Source organism: Betta splendens, chromosome 24, assembly GCF_900634795.4.
Source record: "Betta splendens chromosome 24, fBetSpl5.4, whole genome shotgun sequence".
NCBI classification, from domain to species: domain Eukaryota; kingdom Metazoa; phylum Chordata; class Actinopteri; order Anabantiformes; family Osphronemidae; genus Betta; species Betta splendens.
In genome coordinates, this window is record NC_040901.2 from 12955743 (window position 1) to 12976961 (window position 21219).

Below are 21219 nucleotides of genomic sequence, written 5' to 3' on the forward strand. Positions count from 1 at the left end.
GGTGAAGAAGCTTCGTGATGGACCTGCACAAAGCAGTGTTGCTCCTGGGAGCCGTGATCTGCAGCGGTGAGACACGAAAACAAAACGCAAATGTGCTTCATTGTTACATCACATGAAGAGTTGTGGTCCTTTCTGTCCAGCACAGGTCGTTGGGCACTTTACACGCAACCGCTGAACGTAACATCAACTGCTAAATGCTACTGTAAAGACAGTAGACAATTTGCTTCATTTGATGTGACTTTGAACTCTGTACAATGAGTTACATGTTTCCAGGTTCATCACATTCCTTGTTTCCTTGTTTATAAAGTTAAAATAAGTTATTGCTGTTAATTCTGTATGCCATGCGTATGTACATGTGTTTTCAGGTAAAGATCCATAGACGTGGTAATTGTGTTATGATTTCAGGTAAGTCAATATTAGCCATTCCTAATTTCTTTATTTTTATTTTCTTTATTTTTACTTTCATGTGTTTTACAGTATGTTACTAGATACTGATGAGACAATTTATTATATAATACCATTTAAATCATTGCAGCATCTTACAGTAACTCCATCTGAGACTTGAATAGTCACATGTATTTGATTTTCATTGTTTGTGCCTTCTTAACTTTGATATTGATGTAAATGTCAGAATAATAGTTACACGTTTATTGTGTTATTGTGTGGTGGAACCTAGTCAAGTCCAAACTATGGTTGATTTGAAATAGGACCGTTTGATTAAAAAAACTGTCTCCCTTGAGTAGCTGACACGCGTCTATATAAACGTTAATCTATTTCAGGTTCCGCACTTTAGCAGAAATAAAAAGTAAAAGTGGTCTGACATAAAGGTGGACTATGTTCATTAAACCTCTTAATATAACTGTAGCAGGTGTCGTCACGTGGTGCGTGACGTGGCGCCTCCCTGATTGGGAGGGAGGGGATCACAGCTTGCAGGTGTTCTGTTCTCCGTGCTGCTGGTTGGACGCTGGTTTCAGTCGGCGCGTGAGTGCGAGCTGCACGCGCTGAGGGATTGATGGATGTGAGCGCGAGCAGTCCTGTGGTTTTTATGTTGTGGTGTCGCTGGAGCTCGGAGCGGCCACGCGCTCAGTGGGGGGCGTCCAGGGGAGAGGGGTTTAAAGTAAAATATTAAAATTGGGAAATGTATTAAGGTCTGAATCAAACGTTTTGCTTATTGGGTGTTGCAGGGACCTCTATCGCTGTTTCCTGCTGTCCGTTTGGGTTCATTTAAGGTTTTTTCTTAGTTCGCTCGGCCTGTTGTCATATGCGGGAGCTTTTGCGGGGCCTTATTGGGATTATTAGCATGACGCTGTGTGCGGTGTTCTACTGGTCTGAGGCAGGAAGAGACAAAGATTAGAGGGACTGGATACTCATTACAGCCGTAAAAATAAAGCAGATCTCAATGTATTTAAATGAAGGCAGTATTACTGTAAGTTCTGATCAAAGCTATTTCCTCTAATAATCACGTTTTGGACACATTTACTGGTTTAACTGGTCTTTAACGCTTTAAAGAGAATTACGATGTTTATTTCGGTCGTTTAAACAAAATCTAAAAGTCGTGAAGTCGTGGCCCCTAAAAAACGTGTAGCGGATCATATTTACAAGTTATGGCCTTTTGAAATAAGCAGCTGTCGTCCACACACACCGAGATGGACGTCTTAACGAGGCGGCGCGCGCTCCCGCGTGCGGACGTGGTTTTCTGGCAGACGGTCCCTTTTTGGCCCGACGCCTGCCGACGTTTCCAGCTTCACCACTGGGTGTCGCCAACGGACCAATAGCTGTAGAAAAGTACTTAAGGCAGTGAGGGAGCCTCAGTGATGCGCTTAAGAATTATGGACCTTAAAAAACCAAAGAATGCAACTGTAGCGCTACAGTTTATAGCGCAGACAACTCAAATCTCACTGAGCAGCAACTGTTTGTGTTGTGGAGAAAATGAAGAGAGCTGGAGACAGGTTCAAGCAACATGCTGAGCTACTGTATGTTAGTTGTGTTTAACTCCTTCAGGTTTAATGTCAGATCTAGGAGAACTACTGTCGTAACGCTGGCAATTTGAAGGCGCTTCGTGGTGTTTCACCACTGACCCTGAAACTGCCTGGGAGTTCTGCAGTGTGCCGAGCTGTGGGAGTTCACCTGCACCAGGTGCAACATCAGTAAGTGATGATCAGTCAGTGAGCCAGTGCTGTGGGTGCTTGTTACTTGACAGAGGAGTGTATGAAGGGTTACACCTGCCAACGCTGGGACTCCATGGAACCGCACCATCATGACTACCTCCAAACTGTGAGCTCCCATAAGCTAGAATTAAATTTTCATTGCTTTAACATTTGTTTTGTGTTTTATTAAACACAGATTTGATGAAAACTAAAGCCAAATGTTACATTTTGTCCAGTTGGCCAAATGATGATCTTGTAGAGAACTACTGCAGACCCTGGTAGCGAGGTCCTACCCTGGTGCTACACCACCAACTCATCAGTACGATGGGACTACTGTTACATTCCTCTCTGCAGTAAGTCCCAATATGGCAATTAACTTGTTAAATGCATTTGACCTAAAAGACATGGTATGTTTAGTCACAGCCTTTGAGTATTGTGGTCCAACGTTCTCATGAAACTACAAACATTTGATGTCCTAATGTGGTGAAACCAAAGTTGACTTCTGTTTGGTTTCTACCTTCCTACTTGGTTGTCATCATCCCACTCCTTTATCTTCTTTGTCTTCAGCATCTGAGCCTCCCACCATCGTACCAGAGCTGAACGGTATCACCAGTGACGGCAAAGCGTACAGAGGCACCATTTCAGTGACAGAATTTGGAACAACATGCCAGCGTTGGACGTCTCAGGAGCCCCACCAACACCAATATGCTCCAGTTTGGCTCAGTGGTTAGCGCATTGCACTCCTGTCGCCCAGGTCGCGGGTTCTACTCAGAGAGGGGTTGCGTCAGGAAAGGCATCCAAAGTGAAAACTTGCCAATCATTCACTGTGGCGACCCTCGATGGGATAAGCCGCAAGGAATAAATAGTTCATTATAGTTAAAGACGTAACCTCAACACTGAGGTTGCATCATCAGGACCCACAGAGTAGAGTTACAGAATAAAGATAAGCAACAGTAAGTAACTGTGTTGTAGAGGTGTGAGACCTGCACAGACAACATGCTGGAAAATGCTCTTTATTTGCATTTAACTTTTACATACATTTTGTTTGTATCATGCCTCAGAGGCCTTGAAGAGAAGTACTGTCGTAACCCTGATGAAGGATTGGTTCCGTGGTGTTACACCACTGACAACACGACACGCTGGGAGTACTGCAGAGTGCCAGCATGTCAAACAGCTTCTAAAACAGGTAGAGCATTAGACAAGGGTGACAATCTTCACACTCAAACTGTAGAGAGACGATGGTCTGTCTGTGCTGTTCAGAGGAGTGCATGCGCTGCAATGGTGATGATTACAGAGGAACAATCGCGACCACAGAGAACGGCTTCACCTGCCAACGCTGGAACTTCCAGGACCCACACGACCATGACTACATGCCCAATGAGTAAGGTCAAGAAGTATCACTAATTAAGTGGCAACAAGAGGGTTTTACCATGAACCCGCTTACTAGAAGCTACATGAGCAAAAAACGCTGTTTACTGTCCAGTCATCTGGACAAACACCTTGAAAAAAACTACTGCAGAAACCCCAACGCGGATGTTCGACCTTGGTGCTTCACCACCAACCCTGAAACGATGGGACTACTGTTCTATTCCTCGCTGCAGTAAGTCCACATATATTAATGACATATATTGGTACAGTAAAGACATAAGTGTTTGGAAATCCAAAAAAAGAATTGTCATAAATGTTTTCTGTAATAACTACTAGTAACTATCTAACCTAGTAACCACACAACAGAGAACTACCCCTGCAAGTAAGAGCCCCTGCTTGTCTTCTGACTGACAGCTATAGGTGACCAGTGTGAATCCAAGCACACAGTCTGTGGGTTAGTCTGTGTTTATCTTTTTAGAGCCCTAGAAAACAACTACTGTCGTAACCCTGACAACAAGAGATCCCCCTGGTGTTACACCACTGACCCTGACATCCGCTGGCAGTTCTGTCGTGTGCCGAGCTGTGCAACTGCATCCCACACTGGTAAATAGGATTTATTCTAAAGCAAAGCAACCAGCCAATAATAGCTTTGTTGCCACAAATGGTGTCTCCAGTTTCTGTTTTGCCATGTGAGTTTTGTCTCTGCCTTTACTTTGTCTTCTGTCTGTCTTCAGCCCTGTTGACGCTTGTGTGTCTTCTGCACCATGTTCCAATCCTGATGAAGTCTTCCTCATTGTTAGTCAGGATCCCAACCTCCCAATGAATTTGCACGATCCAAATTCATCAGAGCTTCTTCCCTTGGAACCTGTTCAGATCAGACAGGCCCACCCAGCTCCTGAGGAACATACACTGCAGCTCAAGCAGAACCTGTTCCCTTGTTGCAGTGGAGAAGGTCAGCGTTGCCACCAGGAAGCGCTAAACATGATCCTCCTGCTTCTATTGACTCATTCGGCCTCCAACCTCATGCAATAAGCAAAATATCTCTGTGCCTTATAGGAGTGTATGCGCTGCAACGGTGACGACTACAGAGGAAAAATCTCCATCACTGACAACAGCCTCACCTGCCAACACTGGGACTCCCAGACACCTCATAAGCATGACTACACCCCCAGCGCGTGAGACCCCATTGAGTTTAGTTTGAACACTTTACTAGATTGTAAAGAAAAGCTGAAAGAGGCTCATCTTTTGTCTAGTCATCTAAACAAGCATCTTGAAGAAAACTACTGTCGTAATCCAGATGGAGACCTCAGCGTCCAAGAGTGCGCCTCTTGCCGCAGAGCGCAGTCCGCCAGCTTCTGCAGCGCGTCATGGGTCTTCTCCTCCTGCTCGCTGAGTCGCTGTCCCTGGGCGAGCAGCGCGGCACGGAGGGTCTCTACGCTGGCTGGGTCCATGTCTGGCCAGATCGTTCTGTCAGGTTTTGGCAGAGCTTGGACCCACATGCACAGCACGGACACCACAGGCAGAACGTAGGGTTAAACGGTTTATTCAGAATTACAGACAATCCGGGTAATGCACAGTCTATCACAGGGCTTCGGTACCGGTGGGGCAGGCTGGTTCGGATCCGGGGCAGGCAGAGGTTCGGTAACAGAAAAGCGCAGTTTTACGGTACCGTGAGGGAGCAGGCTGTCTCTTAGTCGGGCGGTCAGGTTCGTTATCCAAGAACAATCCAGGCAGTAGAACAGATCAGGGAGTCGGCAGGAATCAGGAGTCAGAAACGGAACAGGGTCACGGCACATGAACAGAGTAACTAATTGCTGGAAAGTGTAGTCTGGCTTACAACGATCTGGCAAGTTGTTCTGGGCTGAGGGTGCTTAAAAATGCTGAGGATAATTACTGATATGGAACAGGTGAGGCTAATGACGACCGGAAGTAAAGCTGAACTAAGGTGAGGTGGCAGGAAACCAGAAGTATAATGCAGTAAAGCAGGATGTGACTCGTAGACGTGACACTCAGACCGTGGTGCTTCACCACCAGGCCAAGTCATCACAAGGAATACTGCTCTATTCCTCGCTGTAGTAAGTCACTGTACAGTATTTAAATATACTTTTATTTAAAGTAGTGTCAAGTTGACAGATCTTAGATTCTAAAACCGTAGTTTTCCGTTGCTGATGTTTGTGAAATTTTCCACCAACAATGAGACTTAAACTGTAAATGTTGTGTTGTGTTCAGGTGCTGCTATTTAAAGTCTCCTTTTTGTTCCCTCAACAATTCTCCATGTCAGCCTCTAAGCCTCCATCCGTCGTTCCAGAGGTCGAGTGTTTCACAGGTACAGGCAAAGCGTACAGAGGAACAATCTCTGTGACCAAGTCTGGGAAAACCTGCTGTAGGTGGTCAAGTCTGTTGTACCGAAACAGCTATACTCCAGACAACTACCCCTGCAAGTGAGAGCTCCTGTACTGTACAGTATCTATACAAGTGTGGATGAGGAAAGTTTGGGAGACCTCTTAGTATAATCCAACATGATTTAAACCAACAGGGACTATAATTCTTGTGCTAAACTGCAGCATTTGTTTCTCAGTGACCTACCTGTCGTAACCCTGGTGGGACAGACAGGCCCTGGTGTTACTTCACTGTCGTTTACAAGGAGCACTGTGCTGTGCCAAGATGTGTGAATGCATCCAGATCAGGTGACAATGATGACTAATAATGTCTTAAGAGCAGTAGATGTACTGTAGATATGATTTATGATAAATATCAGCTCTTCTATAAATGTATTACTAAACTAATAGGTTGCCCAATCTGAGTAAAGGATTAATTAATAAACTGTGATGTAGAGTCAGGTTTAAGATATGCATCTATTGTAATCTGGTCCACACTTTTGTGAAAACACAATTGTAAGAAATAAAATATAATTTTTTTGTGGGTTTTTCAGACAATTACAAAAACAAAAATATATAAATATTTACAATTATAATGGACAGAACTCAAGAAAACAGCCACCTGGGTTGATTGGCTGAATCTGTCTTAATGCAGTTGGAAGCTTTGTGTGAATAAATCAAGTAGGTTACCGTCTTTGGCTAATCCCTAAACACTAATATGTTGATAATCCAGGTTGTAAAACCTCAAAGAATTCTTTGACCGTATGTAACACTCAAGTCACTGATTTTTCCTGAGGAGCTGAGGATTGATTTCAAAGGTTGGCACAGAGTTGGGACTGAGGTCATTCTGATTCTGACTGAAAATCGCTATTTATTTACACACAAACCAACAACCCGTGAGTGACAAAGTGTATTTACAGTGTAACGAAAAAAAGGAAGGAAAAACAACCACCAACTTCAGGACTTCAGGGTGAGCCAAGGCCGAAACGACAAACAAAACGGCGCCTATGGTTCCCAACACAAAGACCTGTCACAACAGAAAATGGCAAAACCAAGACATCCACTAACCCTAACTCCCTGCGCAATAATAGGATCCAAACAAAATGGCAGCTCACCCCTACGTTGTGCCGAAAATAAGCACAAAGCCCGAAAAGAAACACAATTCTATCATGCACACACTAAATTCAGTGGCACAGTCACTGCAGGGGGGCTCCTGTCTAGCGCTAGGCCCCTTCCAGCCCACGTCGCTGTCCCTCCAGCCAATCAAGATCTCTTCCTCCGTCGCCTTGTCCAATGTTGGGAATCCGTCCATCGCTTTGTGCACCCACACACACGGACCATGGACCTGCGTCTGTAACAACACACAAAAGTTCAGAAATGTGCATAGATCTACGGTAGCTCCCTGCTTTGCATAAGTACTTTTCTACAGCTATTGGTCTGTTGGCGACACAAGGAGGTGAAAATGGGAAAACAATAGATGAGGATATAAAAGCATGCGCAAATCCATTCATTTTAATGAATAATGGTTCGAAACAGATTTGAAGTTGAGGATTGTCTACTTACGCAGGTTTCTGGATTTGCACTTGTGCCAAGTTTAGGAGTAAATCAACGCACGTGTTTAATCGAGGCCCGAGGTCACGTGGGTTGGAGTTGGCAGCTCACTGTTTGCTCTCCACCTCCAGTTACCGTAAACCAGGCAAATACTTTCTGGGTCAGAGCACGATTCCAGTAAAGGGCATTTTGAGAAAACACAAAAGGTGAAAAAGGTTGTTGGATTGTATTTTCAGACCTTATCATGACAAATATTGAGTAATACTTGAGTTGTCCTATTTTCTACCCTAATCTGTTGTTTCCTCTGCAGGCTGTCAGTCACTGTAGGAGCTTCACCACAGCACAAAGCTGTCTGCAAGTGTGCAGACTTGATGCTTCTCCCCATCACAGCATTGTATGATGTGAAGCATGACGTTGGCACTAGAGGGGTGCTGGTGGCTGCAGGGAGCCTAGCAGGCTTTCCTGGTTTTAACAGACTGTACTTAGTAGAAACTCTGTGCCTTATAGAGGAGTGTATGCGCTGCAACGGTGACGACTACAGAGGAAAAATCTCCATCACTGACAACAGCCTCACCTGCCAACACTGGGACTCCCAGACACCTCATAAGCATGACTACACCCCCAGCGCGTGAGACCCCATTGAGTTTAGTTTGAACACTTTACTAGATTGTAAAGAAAAGCTAAAAGAGGATCATCTTTTGTCTAGTCATCTAAACAAGCATCTGGAAGAAAAAGAGCAACGCTTGAATAAAATGGAACGCAAATGGAAGAGTTTGTGACGTTTTCACCAACAGTTCCGTCTACGTTTTAGACACCCAGAGAAGCCTCTGGAAGTAACTACTGCAGGAACCTGGGTGGAGAGCCCCGGCCTTGGTGCTTCACCACCAAACCATCCAAGCGATGGGACTACTGCGCTGTACCTCTCTGCTGTACGTCCACCTGGTTAAATGTGCTTCCTTCTGCATTTGCTTGTTCATTTTTGCTATTTGAATGTTAAAGCAAAAGCTTTTTTTTGTTTGTTGTTGTTATGTTGCAGTAAATCCCACCATTGTGTCAGACCTGACCTGTGCCAATGGTAATGACGAAGCACACAGTACAGAGGCCCAGTTTCTTGGATGTGGTCTGGAAACACTTGCTAGAGTTGGTCATCTCAGACGCTACAATGGATCACCAGCAACTACCCTGACAGGTAGTTGCTTCTCCTTCTTTCCCTGTCATTTTCCTCATTCATCAGCTCCTCAGAATCTTCCTTCCATCTTCTCTGCACACTCTCCTGGGTTGTTAACTCTTTTCCATCACCCTTACACACCCTTCATTCCCTTTTGGAAGGAAGTGTTGTCTACAGCCATGTCCATCCTCTTAGCAAAGTCCACCACCATCTGTCCTTCTAGGTTCCTTTCCTTTACACCAAACCTGCCCATCACCTCCTCATCACCTCTGTTCCACTCACCAACATGTTCATTAAAAGTCTGCTCCAACAACTACCCTCTCTCTTCTGGGGATACGCTCTATGACCTCATCAAACTCACTCCAGAATCTCTAACTCCCCTTCAACTTGTGGAACATACCCACTGTCTATAGTTCATTCAACATCACCCCTTAAATTTCTAACTTTAGGCTCATCATCCTGTTTGAGTCTCTTTTCACCTCTAGAACACTGTTCACAAACTTCCCCTTCAGCATTGCTCCTACCCCGTTCCTCTTCCTATCCACACCATGGTGTCATGGTACCAGTGTGTATCCTCCTCCAATACTATGTGCTTTGCTGCCCACATCGTCTCCTGCACACGCAGAACATCCAGCTTCCTTCTCTCCATCATGTCTGCCAATTCTCTGCCTTTTTCTCACGATTTGCATATTTGTTTTACGCCCTTTAACCCTCTTTATTCATCTGGGCATGTAAGGGATTTTTCCTCAAATATCACAGAATTGACAGATGCATTTTTAACCTGTCGACCAGTCTGCAGTTGTCAAGGCCACTTAAATTTGTTTGTGCTACAGAGGTTCTTTGGCATCAGGTTTTGTTCGCCTTTAATCTCATGGTCCATTTACTGTAAACCGGAACTCGGTTCAATCGGGGACTGACAGATCAGAACATTGATTCTATCTACTGACTTGTTGATAAGAAAATTGAAAGACAACCTTCAAACCAGCTCTGGCTGCAGTAATAGAAGATGTTGAAACACTTCAGGACAATGATTAACTAATAAAGGTGGTCCCGTTTACCTCGCTGGTTTATTAGGATCCAGGTTCCTCTGAGACGCATTTGACTAGAAGCTGCTCGTGAAGGAGCATCGTAATGGACGTGTACAAAGCAATGTTCCTCCTGGGAGCCATGATCTGCAATGGTGAGACACATCTGTAAATAATCATCATCCCAAAATATTAAAGCTCAGGCTGTGATTTGCTTCACTGTGAAATAGAAATATGTTTTATTCTTAAATCACATCAAACTACCGTAATTTCTGTATAGGGTTGGTTAATGAATTTCCAAAAGACCCAAAAACTATTGATAATACAAAGCCGACTGTACAGTATATAGCAGAGGTGTCAAAGTGCAGTCTTGAGAGCCAGGCTCCCTGGTTTTTCCAACCGTCCCTGCTGATCATCTTGCACAGGTGTCAGTTAGCTTATCCAGCTGCTGATTGACTTAACATGCCTGCTCAATGTAAGCAGCAGGCTCTAGGAAAGAGTTGGACTGGTTTGAGTTTTGAAAAAAAAAAAAAAACTTAAGGTATATAAATATCTTAAAAAGTCTTAAATATGCGAAATAGATGGAGGCAGTTGAATGCATTTGCAATACGAATGCAATTTGTACATTTGAATTGTTACTGTAGCTAAAAGTATGCAGGACTAGTTAGATGCCAAAATGCATATGGAAGAAAAATAGAGAAACAATACTGTGGATGCTGTATGCATTTACTGTACACTGATCAGTGTTTGAGAGTTTATTGGTTAATACATATACAGATGGGTTGATCACAAAAATTTTGTTCACTCCTGTGTTTACAGAGAGAAAATGTGCTTGATTGTGTCCTTAAATAAATGTGCTAAATTAAAGTTTTATTGGTTTGTCTCTAGATTTCTTCATTCGACTCTGTGACTTAACTGCAGGTGGATGGTTTAGTACAGTTAGTGAGTTAAAATTGAAAGAAATCTCAAAATAGTCTTTTCATAATATTTTACTACTATGTTCTTCTTCAGGTGGTTCCACCGTTCACTCACAGCTGACGTGTGCTTTCGGTGCTGGCAAAGGATACAGAGGCACGATTGCTGTAACCTGGTCTGGAAAAAAATGTCAGAGGTGGTCGGATCAGTGCCCACACCAACACGACAACAGTCCACAGGAAAAACCCAACAGGTTAGAGCGTGCGTGTGCGTTCATGTGTGTGTGTCCTTGTATTCGGGTGAATGAATGTAAATGCAGTGTTAAAACGCTTTGAGTATCACTGTGTGGGGAAGCACTATTCAATGCAGGAACATGTACCATTTACCATTTTCGAGAACAGGGGCCTCATGTACAAAGGGCACTTACTGTACGCATGAAAACCTGACATAGGTACATGTACAATTGGGAGAGCGGGTACACTAGGGAGAGTGTGAGATGCTGTTAGAGAGCACGAGATTCTGTGAGATCAGTGCGAGAAATTTAACAAGGCGGTGCGCAACAGCGCGATAAACTCTCTGCCAATAAATATATACTTTCACCCTACGAAAACAATCAACCATCTTACCACTCTGGATAACGCTGAAGACAGTTTTGAGTACATCGACAAGTTCTTTGAACGTCTTGTCATGGGGAAAAAGCAACGGCTCCAAATAAAAGATCTAGTCCCTCTGACTCACCTGAGTCACCTGGAGCTGACTTGGCTGATGATAACCTAACGGACATCCTGGAGTCACTAGAGAAGTAACTGGAAAATTTTAATGTGCGTCTGGTCTTAGTGGAAATTCTCCACAAAGAGTTCCAGGCCGTCCGCAGATTCCAAAACATGCGGAGGAAAACGCGGAAACCATCGTTAAAAACTTTCAAAAAAAAAAACAGATAAATCTCCCAGCGGATGTTGTGGACAACATGGCGTTTCATTGTGCCCACCCACTCTGAGGAAGACGACCGGATGGCCAGCGCCCTCGACCCATTGTTGCCAAGTTTCATGACTTTAAGCATAAGGAACTGGTTAAGAGCCGGGGAAGACAGCTGAAGGGAACCGACTACAGCGTCAGCGACCAGTTCCCCAAGGAGATCCTCGACCGCCGCCGCCGACTGTTCCCCATCCGTAAGAGGTTCATGGCAGAAGGCTGCAGGGCTGTCATCAGCGTCGACAAACTGTACGTCAACGGAGAGCTCTACCGGGACCGGGAAGCAATTCCGTGGCTGTACTGGTGGTGGTGGCAGGTGGTATATAAAAATGGTTAATATAAAAGGCAAAGGCAACTAAGTGTTGTATTATAATATTCAGTATGAAAATATGCAAAACATGTGCACCTACATAGACAACACAAGTCAAAATACACAGGTACACAGTTCAGTCACACACCTAAAGTCTGTCACACTACATACACACAAGACTAGTGATCCACAGCAGTCAGGTAAGATATGACACCACTGAAGATTGACACTTGGAATGTACGTGGAATCAATAAGAAGGAGAAACGATTTAAAATATTTGACCATTTGAAAACCCTACAAGCAGACATTGCTTTACTACAGGAAACTCATATTCCCAAAATTATAAATTACACTCTGGCATCAACAGAGTTCCCACATGCTTACTTACCATTCTAAACAAAGAGGGGTCGCCAACCTGATAAATAAAAAGATTAACTTTACTCATAACGATACCATTGTAGATCCAGAAGGGAGATATATAATCATTAATATCTTGATAGGAAACATTGAATATTGCATAGGTAATGTGTATGGCCCTAATGTTGACGACCCCTCTTTCTTTCACAGCTTCTTCACATCACTGTCTGCAAACTTATAGTAGGAGGGGACTTTAATTTAGTATTTAACCCAGAGTTGGACAGGCTAAGCAAAGCTGTGAGTAACAGGAACTGGCAATCAGTACAGACCTTAAAACAGTACATGGATGACTTCGGTCTCTGTGACACATGGCGTTCTCTTCATCCTACATCCAGGGAATATACCTTTTTCCCACCAGTTCACCACTCTCACTCCTGTATAGATTATATTTTAGTAAATAACTCAGTCTTACAAGATGTCTCTAACACCAATATTCCCTCTATCACAATCAGTGATCATGCACCAATGTCCATTTCGTTAATTAGGACAGTCACACCATCAATTAACTGGAGGAATTGGAGGTTTTATACAAATTTATTGAATAATTGATGAATTAGAACAATAAATGAAACCTTTAGAGATTAAATATGCTGCCTCTCCAACCAATGATGCCCTAGAAGACCTAAAGCTGAAATTAAATAATATAACTGATCGTAAAACTCAGTTTCAGATACATCAGTTATGCTGCGAAAACTTTGACCATGCCAATAAATGTGGTATAGTTTTAGCCAACCAATAAAAAACAATAAGGAAATACAAATCATCCATTCAGTAACTAATAAGAAAGGGAACATTACTCATGATCCCTATGAAATAAATCAGACCTTTAAAAAACTTTTACCAAGAGTTATATACATCCCAAGTAGATCCCTCCACCTCAGCCATAGAGGCGTTTCTGGATAAACTAGAACTGCCAAAGTTAAAGCAAGAACAAACCATAAGACTCATTGTTGTCTTTGACAGAACTACATCAGCTTAGGCAGCTCTGCAGGAGATGCCTAATAAAAAGGCTCCAGGACCAGATGGATTCCCAACTGAATTTTATAAGGAGTTCTGGTCCATGCTGGCACCCAGCTTTTACAAAATTGTAGTTGAAGTTAAACAATAGCATTTATTACCCACAAATATGAATTCAGCCTTCATAAGCCTGCTCCAAAAAACAGGAAAAGACCCTACACTCCCATCAAGTTTTAGACCAATTTTACAAATAAAAGTAGATCTAAAAATAATGTGTAAAGCAAAGAAAAAATGACTTCATATATAATTAACTCACTGACCAAACAGGCTTCATTAAAGGTAGAAAGTCAACAAACATGAACAGATTGATCAACTTAATTGATTGTGTCACCACCCATAAATTAGAGTCAGCCATTGTCTCCTTAGATGCAGAAAAAGCTTTGAACAGAGTGAACTGGAAGTTTCTTTTAGCCATTCTGCATAAATTTAGCATTGGAAACTTGTTCATTGACTGGATCCAAATATTATACATGTCAGCAAACGCAGTCAGAACAAACAGCCAGACCTCACCAAGGTTTAGTCCATAGAGAGACCAGCGCTCATTTCTACACTGACTGGGATGCACAAAGGTACTACTTACAGTAGTAGAAGTTGATACATTTCTACTAAGACAGTTTTTAGGATTTGAACTTACCCCAAGTTTAGTATGAAATCTATGCAAGTCTTTGTACATGAGGCCACTGGAGAACAAGAATCCAAACAATATTGTGTGTTTATCTCAATCACAGTAAATTTATTTTTCAGCGGCCTTGAAAGCAACTACTGCCGTAACCCTGATGGTGAGCCGAGGCCCTGGTGTTACACCACTGATCCCAACACTCGCTGGGAGTACTGCCTGGTACCAAGATGTATAGGTGAAAACTGGTTATTAATGATGATTTCAACTCTAATTCTAAAAATGTATTATTTATTGGTGAAGCGTTGAGCTAGTAGCAGTTTACAGTAATGTTTGTCAGTTCTGCTTTAAAGAAGAATGGATACAGGTCCTTGTCTGAGTGCAACAACCAAGTTCAGTACAACTTTTTGCATCCATTACTCATGCATTGTCATTCCAAAAGCATCAGACTTGCTAAGAGCAGAGATTATAATAATAGTTCTAATAAATAAGGCATATTTTGTGTTTTGACAAATATTTTGCAGTAGAGTAAGCTAATAAAAAACAGTGGCAGCCAAGAAACTTTAAACACAATTGATAATTTGCCAACTACGACTGACCTGGAAGGTGGATGGTTCATGGTTGTTATTAACTTACATCTTCTCAGAGCTGAAGTGCGTATTTGGTGATGGCGGATCGTACAGAGGCAAGACTGCTAAGACTTGGTCCGGAAAAAGATGTCAGAGTTGGTCGGTTCAGAGCCCACACGAACACAGTCGCACCCCACAGAACTACCCTAAAAGGTAAGCTCCATCAGAGTACAGCGGACAACATGTTAGAGAGCTGATGCTAAAATGCACCATCATTCAGTAGAGAACATTGGCTCCTCTAAGCTGTGCACATGCACAATTACGCACTGTTGACAAGGTCTCCGTGCACAAAAAATTCCAACCTAAATTGAAAATAAAATAAACTCATAATTCTGTGCTACTTTGCAATTTGAGTCAGTGAGTGATAGGTGACCGGCTGCAAAACGAAGGGGCAGTGGAACATCCCCTCACAGAAATGTGATTGTACGAAGATGTAAGATGGGAATTGAGATCAGTACAATGTTGGGGGAGAGCGCCAAAGAGGGAATCGGAACGAGATGTCAGTCGTAAAGTTCAACCAAGCAAATTCTCATTAACAATATTATTATATTGTACAAACTCCCTTACCCAGGGCACAGCAGGAGTTTCACTTGACTTCAAGTGAGAGCTTCATAATAAACATGTTAAGTGTGTTGCACAGTACTGGATTTGTTTGGTTAGTTTGATTTAATGTTTTTCCATTGTTAATATTAAATATTTATACTTTCAATAGTATGACAGACACAGGTCTGTCATAAAATTACATTTTTTAATTTTCATTGTAGGTGGGCTAAAGCAGTTAATTAAAAAGTATTGTAACAGAAATGTAAATGCTGTAATTTGACTTTAATAGACCATGTAACCTGAAAGGATGTGATGCTGGTGTGACCACAATGCATACGTCTGATATCACTCACAGTGGTGCAAAGGATTGCTGAGAGGGTTTGTGTGTTGTCTCGGGGCGGCACAGTGGTGCCGTAGCACTGGGGTAGCACTGTCGCCTCACAGCAAGAAGGTTCTGTGTTCGATTCCCGGAGGCGGCCCTGGTGCCTTTCTGTGTGGAGTTTGCACGTTCTCCCCGTGCTTGCGTGGGTTCTCTCCGGGTTCTCCGGCTTCCTCCCACAGTCCAAAGACGTGCATTTGGTTGATTGGCTTCTCTCCATTGCCCGTAGCTGTGAGTGTGTGTGTGTGAATGGTTGTCTGTCTATGTGTTGCCCTGCGATGGACTGGCGACCTGTCCAGGGTGTACCCTGCCTCTCGCCCGTAGCCAGCTGGGATAGGCTCCAGCACCCCCGTGACCCCGCACTAGGGAGTAAGCGGTTAAGAAAATGGATGGATGGGTTTGTGTGTTGTCTCAATAATAGTAAATGCTTGAATGGGGCAGGAAGAAGTGAGACTTATCTAGTCCTACCCCATGACCTCACCTTTCATAAAATGTTTAAACCCATAATAATTTAACCACTCATGAAACGCCCTCATCACCATATTTATGTGTCATTAATTTTGCAATGTTGTTGTGTGTTGGTAAAGACTTAGTCGCTCCAAACGCATCTTTCAGAGTTCAGCTTTTCCAACCCTAGTTTAGTTTAGTCCCGTTTCGGCCAGAACCATTAACCGACTACTTTTCATGGACGTCTCCGCAAAAAGGGAACCAGACCTGGCGGCAGAGTCTACTCTAAATTGTTGAGACCCTCTAGGCTATGGGGTGCCGAATGTAAAAGGAGCACCTATAACTAGTTTTCTCACATTTAACTAAATGACACATGTTTTCTCACATTTAGTTAAATGTGCAAAAGTCTTATAGTAAATGTTAAATCTAAATGTTAAACATAAATGTAAATGTTAAATGTAAATGTTAAATTTTAAATCTAAATGTTAAATGTAAATGTTAAATGTTCGCCGAATGTAAAACAGAATATTTAAGTAGACTCCACCCCCTATGATCCTAGATCAGTGACTCGGACTCAAACACAACAAACAGTATAGCGCATAGCTCCGCCCACATCTGACTCTGGATCGGTGGACGACAATACTGGAGAGAAGCCTGAAGTCGAAGCCATCATGGCCGCCAGCTCCGACTCCCTCCCGTTGGGGGAGATTGAACGGGCTGTAACGGCAGGTGTGCGGGCTGAGGCTCCGCTTCAAACTGCTGTTCTGTCATAAACACCATTAATGAGGAGTCCAGTAGGTTTACAAAGAATATTTCTGTGGCGCCGGTGGAGAATTAGTTGGCTAACTATACTAGCTAGCCGAAGTTACGTCCAGGTTAAAAACAAAAGTTTCCAGATCAGATGTGGGCGGGGTTTGCGCGCACAGTTTGAGGGGATTGAGTTCGCGTCTCTGATCTGAGACCAGCGCTGTTTGAGGGTAGGGGTGGAGTCTACTTGCCCATTCATGAATATTCAGTTTTACACTCGGTGAACATTTAACATTTACAGTTAACATTTACATCATTACTGACATTTAACATTTAGATTTAACATTTAGATTTAACATTTAGATTTAACATTTACATTCAACATTTACATCATCATTGACATTTAACATTTACATTTAACATTTACATTTATATTTAACATTTACATTTATATTTAACATTTACATTTAGACTTTTGCACATTTAACTGAATGTGAGAAAATATGTTGTCTCATTTAGTTAAATGTGAGAAAACTAGTTATAGGTGCTCCTTTTACATTTGGCACCCCATACTAGGGCACGGGTTCCTCCTTACTTGAAAAGCTTCACTCTGTAAACGCGCTCCGTCTCTCAAGAACCGTTTTTTTCGATGTCCCCTATTCACGGTGTGGACTGTGCTCAGGTATCTTTAACCCAACTTAAACTCGGTTCCACGAGCCAACCCTTAGCAAACGTCATCTTACCACCCAAAACAGACTTTGGCCAATTCAATGTTTAGTTTATGTTTAATGTCAATGTTTAATGTATTTTGCCCCTAGAGAATGCAATTCAAATTCAATGTTTCAACCAATAGAAGGTGTTTCAGTCTCTCCCTTTTTTCTTTTTCAGTAATCAGTAACTATACATAGAGTATTATTTACAGTTCACACATCACAAAGTATTATATGGTAAAAATTTGTTACAGACTTATTACATTAGAGAGAACATTGGTAGGGAACAGGAGAAACCATGAACAAGAAACCAAAGACAGTTCTGCCGTTATCCTTTTGTTTCTTCATATTAATCACTATAACTTTATTTTTTTAAGTGAACTTGAAAGCAACTATTGTCGCAACCCTGACCGTGAGGCGTGGCCCTGGTGTTACACTACTGATGACAACACTCGCTGGGAGTACTGCATTGTGCCGGAATGTTGGACTTCACCTACACCAGGTGAAACATTGGTTAATGATGATTTGAAGTGTAATACTGAGAATCTTTAATTTATATGATTCTGAAGATTAGGCAAAGAAAAGAGGCAGTAGCAGTCTCTTTGCTACTTAAGAACAGTTTACTGCTCATATGTCCCATATACCAATTACTAATTTTAATGTAAACACAGTTAGAGTAACGCAAATAAAAACCTGAGAGCAGCTGACGCGAATGTCTTGATGTGAATCATGTCAACTCTGCTCAGTTTGTGCTCTGTTTGAAATCAAAAAGGCTGAACCACACCCTTGTCTCGCACAGTGTAGGAGTCAGTGTTCTCCTTCTGTTGTACTGTTTGATTCCTGTGTAAAGTTAATCAATACATTTCACTCCCTGTTTGGTGGCACTGGGTGACATAGAGTGGAACCAATCACAGGGGATGTGACAGGTGATTTAAGGGGAATTACTCCAGTGCACAGAGTGACTTTTACTACACTGTGATGTTAGGATGTTATTTGTCAAGACCATAGATCACTGAACAATAAGACATATGCAACAAACTGAAATAACAGCTATTCTTTAAATCTGGACATCACTTTCACTGAAGCAATTAGACACCAGGACTTTTTAAGGGCATCTAGGTGGGGTTCAAATAAGCGCTACATGTGCCGGGTGTCTGGAGTCAGCAGTGATGCTGACAGCTCAATTTCTGAGTCTGGTCTGGTACATATGCTCAATGGATGGAAGCTCAGTCCCAATGATTTTCTCTGCTGACCGGACCACTGTTAGGGAAATGGATTTCCCTTTGTAAATCTTAAATAAAGCAGACACAGTCAGTTCAGACCTTCTTCAGGATTTTACTTGCAAGGAGTGAGCAGTTTAAAGTAAAGGCAACTTCCTCTCACTGAAGAGAAGACAAGGATTCAGCTGATAATATGTATTCCATTCTGAAAGGTGCATAGTCACACAGTACGTGGGAAATATTTTCTGCAAAAAGAATTCATTGGGCACATCAGACACAGGTACAGTACTTCCAATTCCTTGCAAAGCAGAAGGGAGGAAACTTCAAGGCCATAACACAGCAACAATGTTTCAGCAGATTAGCTAATTATAATCCAACAATGTTTCAATGATTAAATGCAGTATTTTTCCAACAACTACCGTCTGCAGTTTGCGTCTGTCCTGTTTGGTGGCTGAACCAAACCACACAGTGATGGAGGTGAAGAGGACAGACTGGATAATGGCCGTGTAGAAGATGGTCAGAGACAGCTCAGGTCCTGGGAGATTGTGGACCCTAGGAAAGTGAATGAGTCCATGGTAGACACTGTGTTGTTGTGGATGGTGAGGGGGGGCAGGCGGTTCTTTCTGAGCTCCACCGTCATCTCCACAGTCTTGAGCATATTGAGCTGCAGCTGGTTCTGACTGCACCACTGGACCAGCTGGTCCACCTCCTGTCTGTATGCAGACTTATCACCGTCCTGGATGAGCCCTACGATGGTCATGTCATTTGCATACTTCAGGAGTTTCACAGACGGGTTTCCTGAGGTGCAGTCATTAGTATGAAGAAAGAAGAGCAGTGGGGAGAGGACACATTCCTGTGGTGCGCCAGTGCTGACGGAGCGGCTGCCAGATGTGATGCTGCCCAGCCTCACCTGCTGCCTGTGGTGGTGTATTCCAGGGGTGATGGTATTGAAGGCTAAGCTAAAGTCCATGAACAGGATCCAGATATGTGCCAAGTGCAGGGTCGTTTGTTGATATTTGGCTGCCTTCACCTTCTTTATCAGCCTACTTTCGGCCTGCCTGTACAGGGACCGGTCTCCACTTCTAGAGGCTTCCTTCCTCTGTACAAACAGCCATTAACACATACACACACACTTATACCTATGGGCAATTTTAGAGCGAGAACCTAATGCATGTTTTTGGAGAATTCACGTGAACACGGGGAGAACATGCAAACTCCACACAGAAAAGCACCCTCCGGGAATTGAACCCAGGGCCTTCTATGATGTCAGTGTCAGCTGATGTATGATTTCAGTGTAAGCTGATGTATGACGTTAGTGTCAGTGAGCTCATGAATGTCTCTCGCTGCTGCTTCAAAGACCTCCCAGTGGAGTCAAAGCAGTCCTGCAGCTCTACTTTGGAATGTTCACAGTGCATGTGCTGAAGTGGTGACATTCTTGTCTAAGTTCAGTACAACTGTTTGACACCATTACTGATGCGTTGTCATTCCAAATGAGTTTCTAATAATAATAGTTATAATAAATAAGACGTATTTTGTGTTTTTACAGATATATAGATATTGCAGTACAGTAACCACCTGTAGGTGGATGGTTCATGGTTGTTATTAACTTACATCATCTTCTCAGAGCTGTACTGCACAACTGGTGATGGCAGCGCATACAGAGGCAGCATTTCTGAGACTTGGACCGGAAGAAGCTGTCAGAGTTGGTCGGTTCAGAGCCCACACGAACACAGTCGCACCCCACAGAACTACCCTACAAGGTAAGTAATCAGAGTACGGCGGACAACATGTTAGAGAGCTGATTCAGTAGAGAACAGGAGAAACTATGAAGAAGAATAAAACCAAAAACAATTCTGTTTATCCTTGTTTCTTCATATTAATCCCTAATACTTTATTTTTTCAGTGGCCTTAAAAGCAACTATTGTCGTAACCCTGACGGTGAGGCGTGGCCCTGGTGTTACACTACTGATGACAACAGTCGCTGGGAGTACTGCAATGTGCCAATGTGTGGGACTGCTTCTGCACCAGGTATAATGGGAATAGTTTTTGAATAATCCACTTTATACTAAGTTCCACCATCTTCCCAGAGCTGACCTGCGCATCTGGTAATGGTGAAGCGTACAGAGGAACGCTTTCCAAAACCCTGTCTGGGAAAACATGCCAGAAGTGGTCGGATCAGGCTCCACACTCTCCGAATTATACTCCACAGAAGAACCCCAGAGGGTAAGAATAGTTGAGAATAATCAGTCAAACTAGGACAGACAAGTTGTTGGAGAGCGAATATTGGAGGAACTTTAGAGAACGTATAATACTACATGATTCAGTAAAGAACAAGTGTTTGTTTAGTCACAGTATGTTTGCTTTTCAGAGGCCTGGTAGGCAACTTCTGTCGTAACCCTAATGGTAACTGGTGGCCCTGGTGTTACACCACTGACCCAAACACTCGCTGGGAGTTCTGCAATGTGGCGAGATGTGGGAAATGACATGGGACAGGTGACACATTAATGATGATTTTAACTCCAAGCATTTAGATTTATCATTAGGTATAGGCTGAAATACAAATAGTCTGACTGACTGAACAGTGTTTGTCACCAACTGGTCAAAATGTTTAGATACTTTTATCACCAGGTGTTTTTCAAGATAGATTTCGGTATTAGTTT

The 21219-nt window shown here is 42.9% G+C and overlaps 1 protein-coding gene across 1 annotated transcript; it reads left to right on the forward strand.

The window, feature by feature from the left end:
* LOC114849371 (apolipoprotein(a)-like) lies at positions 1–21042 on the forward strand. The gene is made up of 23 exons (XM_055506645.1): positions 1–2274; positions 2384–2500; positions 2715–3100; positions 3209–3333; positions 3408–3528; positions 3631–4118; positions 4250–4467; positions 4572–4690; positions 4769–5956; positions 6094–6202; positions 7576–7650; positions 7755–8072; positions 8151–8184; positions 8256–8373; positions 8481–8633; positions 10649–10805; positions 14013–14122; positions 14531–14666; positions 17717–17841; positions 20184–20319; positions 20463–20587; positions 20647–20782; positions 20928–21042. Exons 10-23 carry the CDS (start codon positions 6180–6182, stop codon positions 21040–21042), a joined length of 1761 nt encoding a protein of 586 aa, XP_055362620.1. The 5' UTR covers positions 1–2274; positions 2384–2500; positions 2715–3100; positions 3209–3333; positions 3408–3528; positions 3631–4118; positions 4250–4467; positions 4572–4690; positions 4769–5956; positions 6094–6179.
* Positions 21043–21219: the final 177 nt, after the last annotated feature.

Excerpts from the sequence above, each read along its gene's own strand:
- LOC114849371 (XM_055506645.1), top strand. The coding sequence starts at position 6,180 with ATGTGTGAATGCATCCAGATCAG. Across the intron at positions 14,123-14,530 it reads CCTGGTACCAAGATGTATAG|AGCTGAAGTGCGTATTTGGT; the intron begins GTGAAAACTGGT and ends ACATCTTCTCAG. Across the intron at positions 17,842-20,183 it reads TTGGACTTCACCTACACCAG|AGCTGTACTGCACAACTGGT; the intron begins GTGAAACATTGG and ends TCATCTTCTCAG.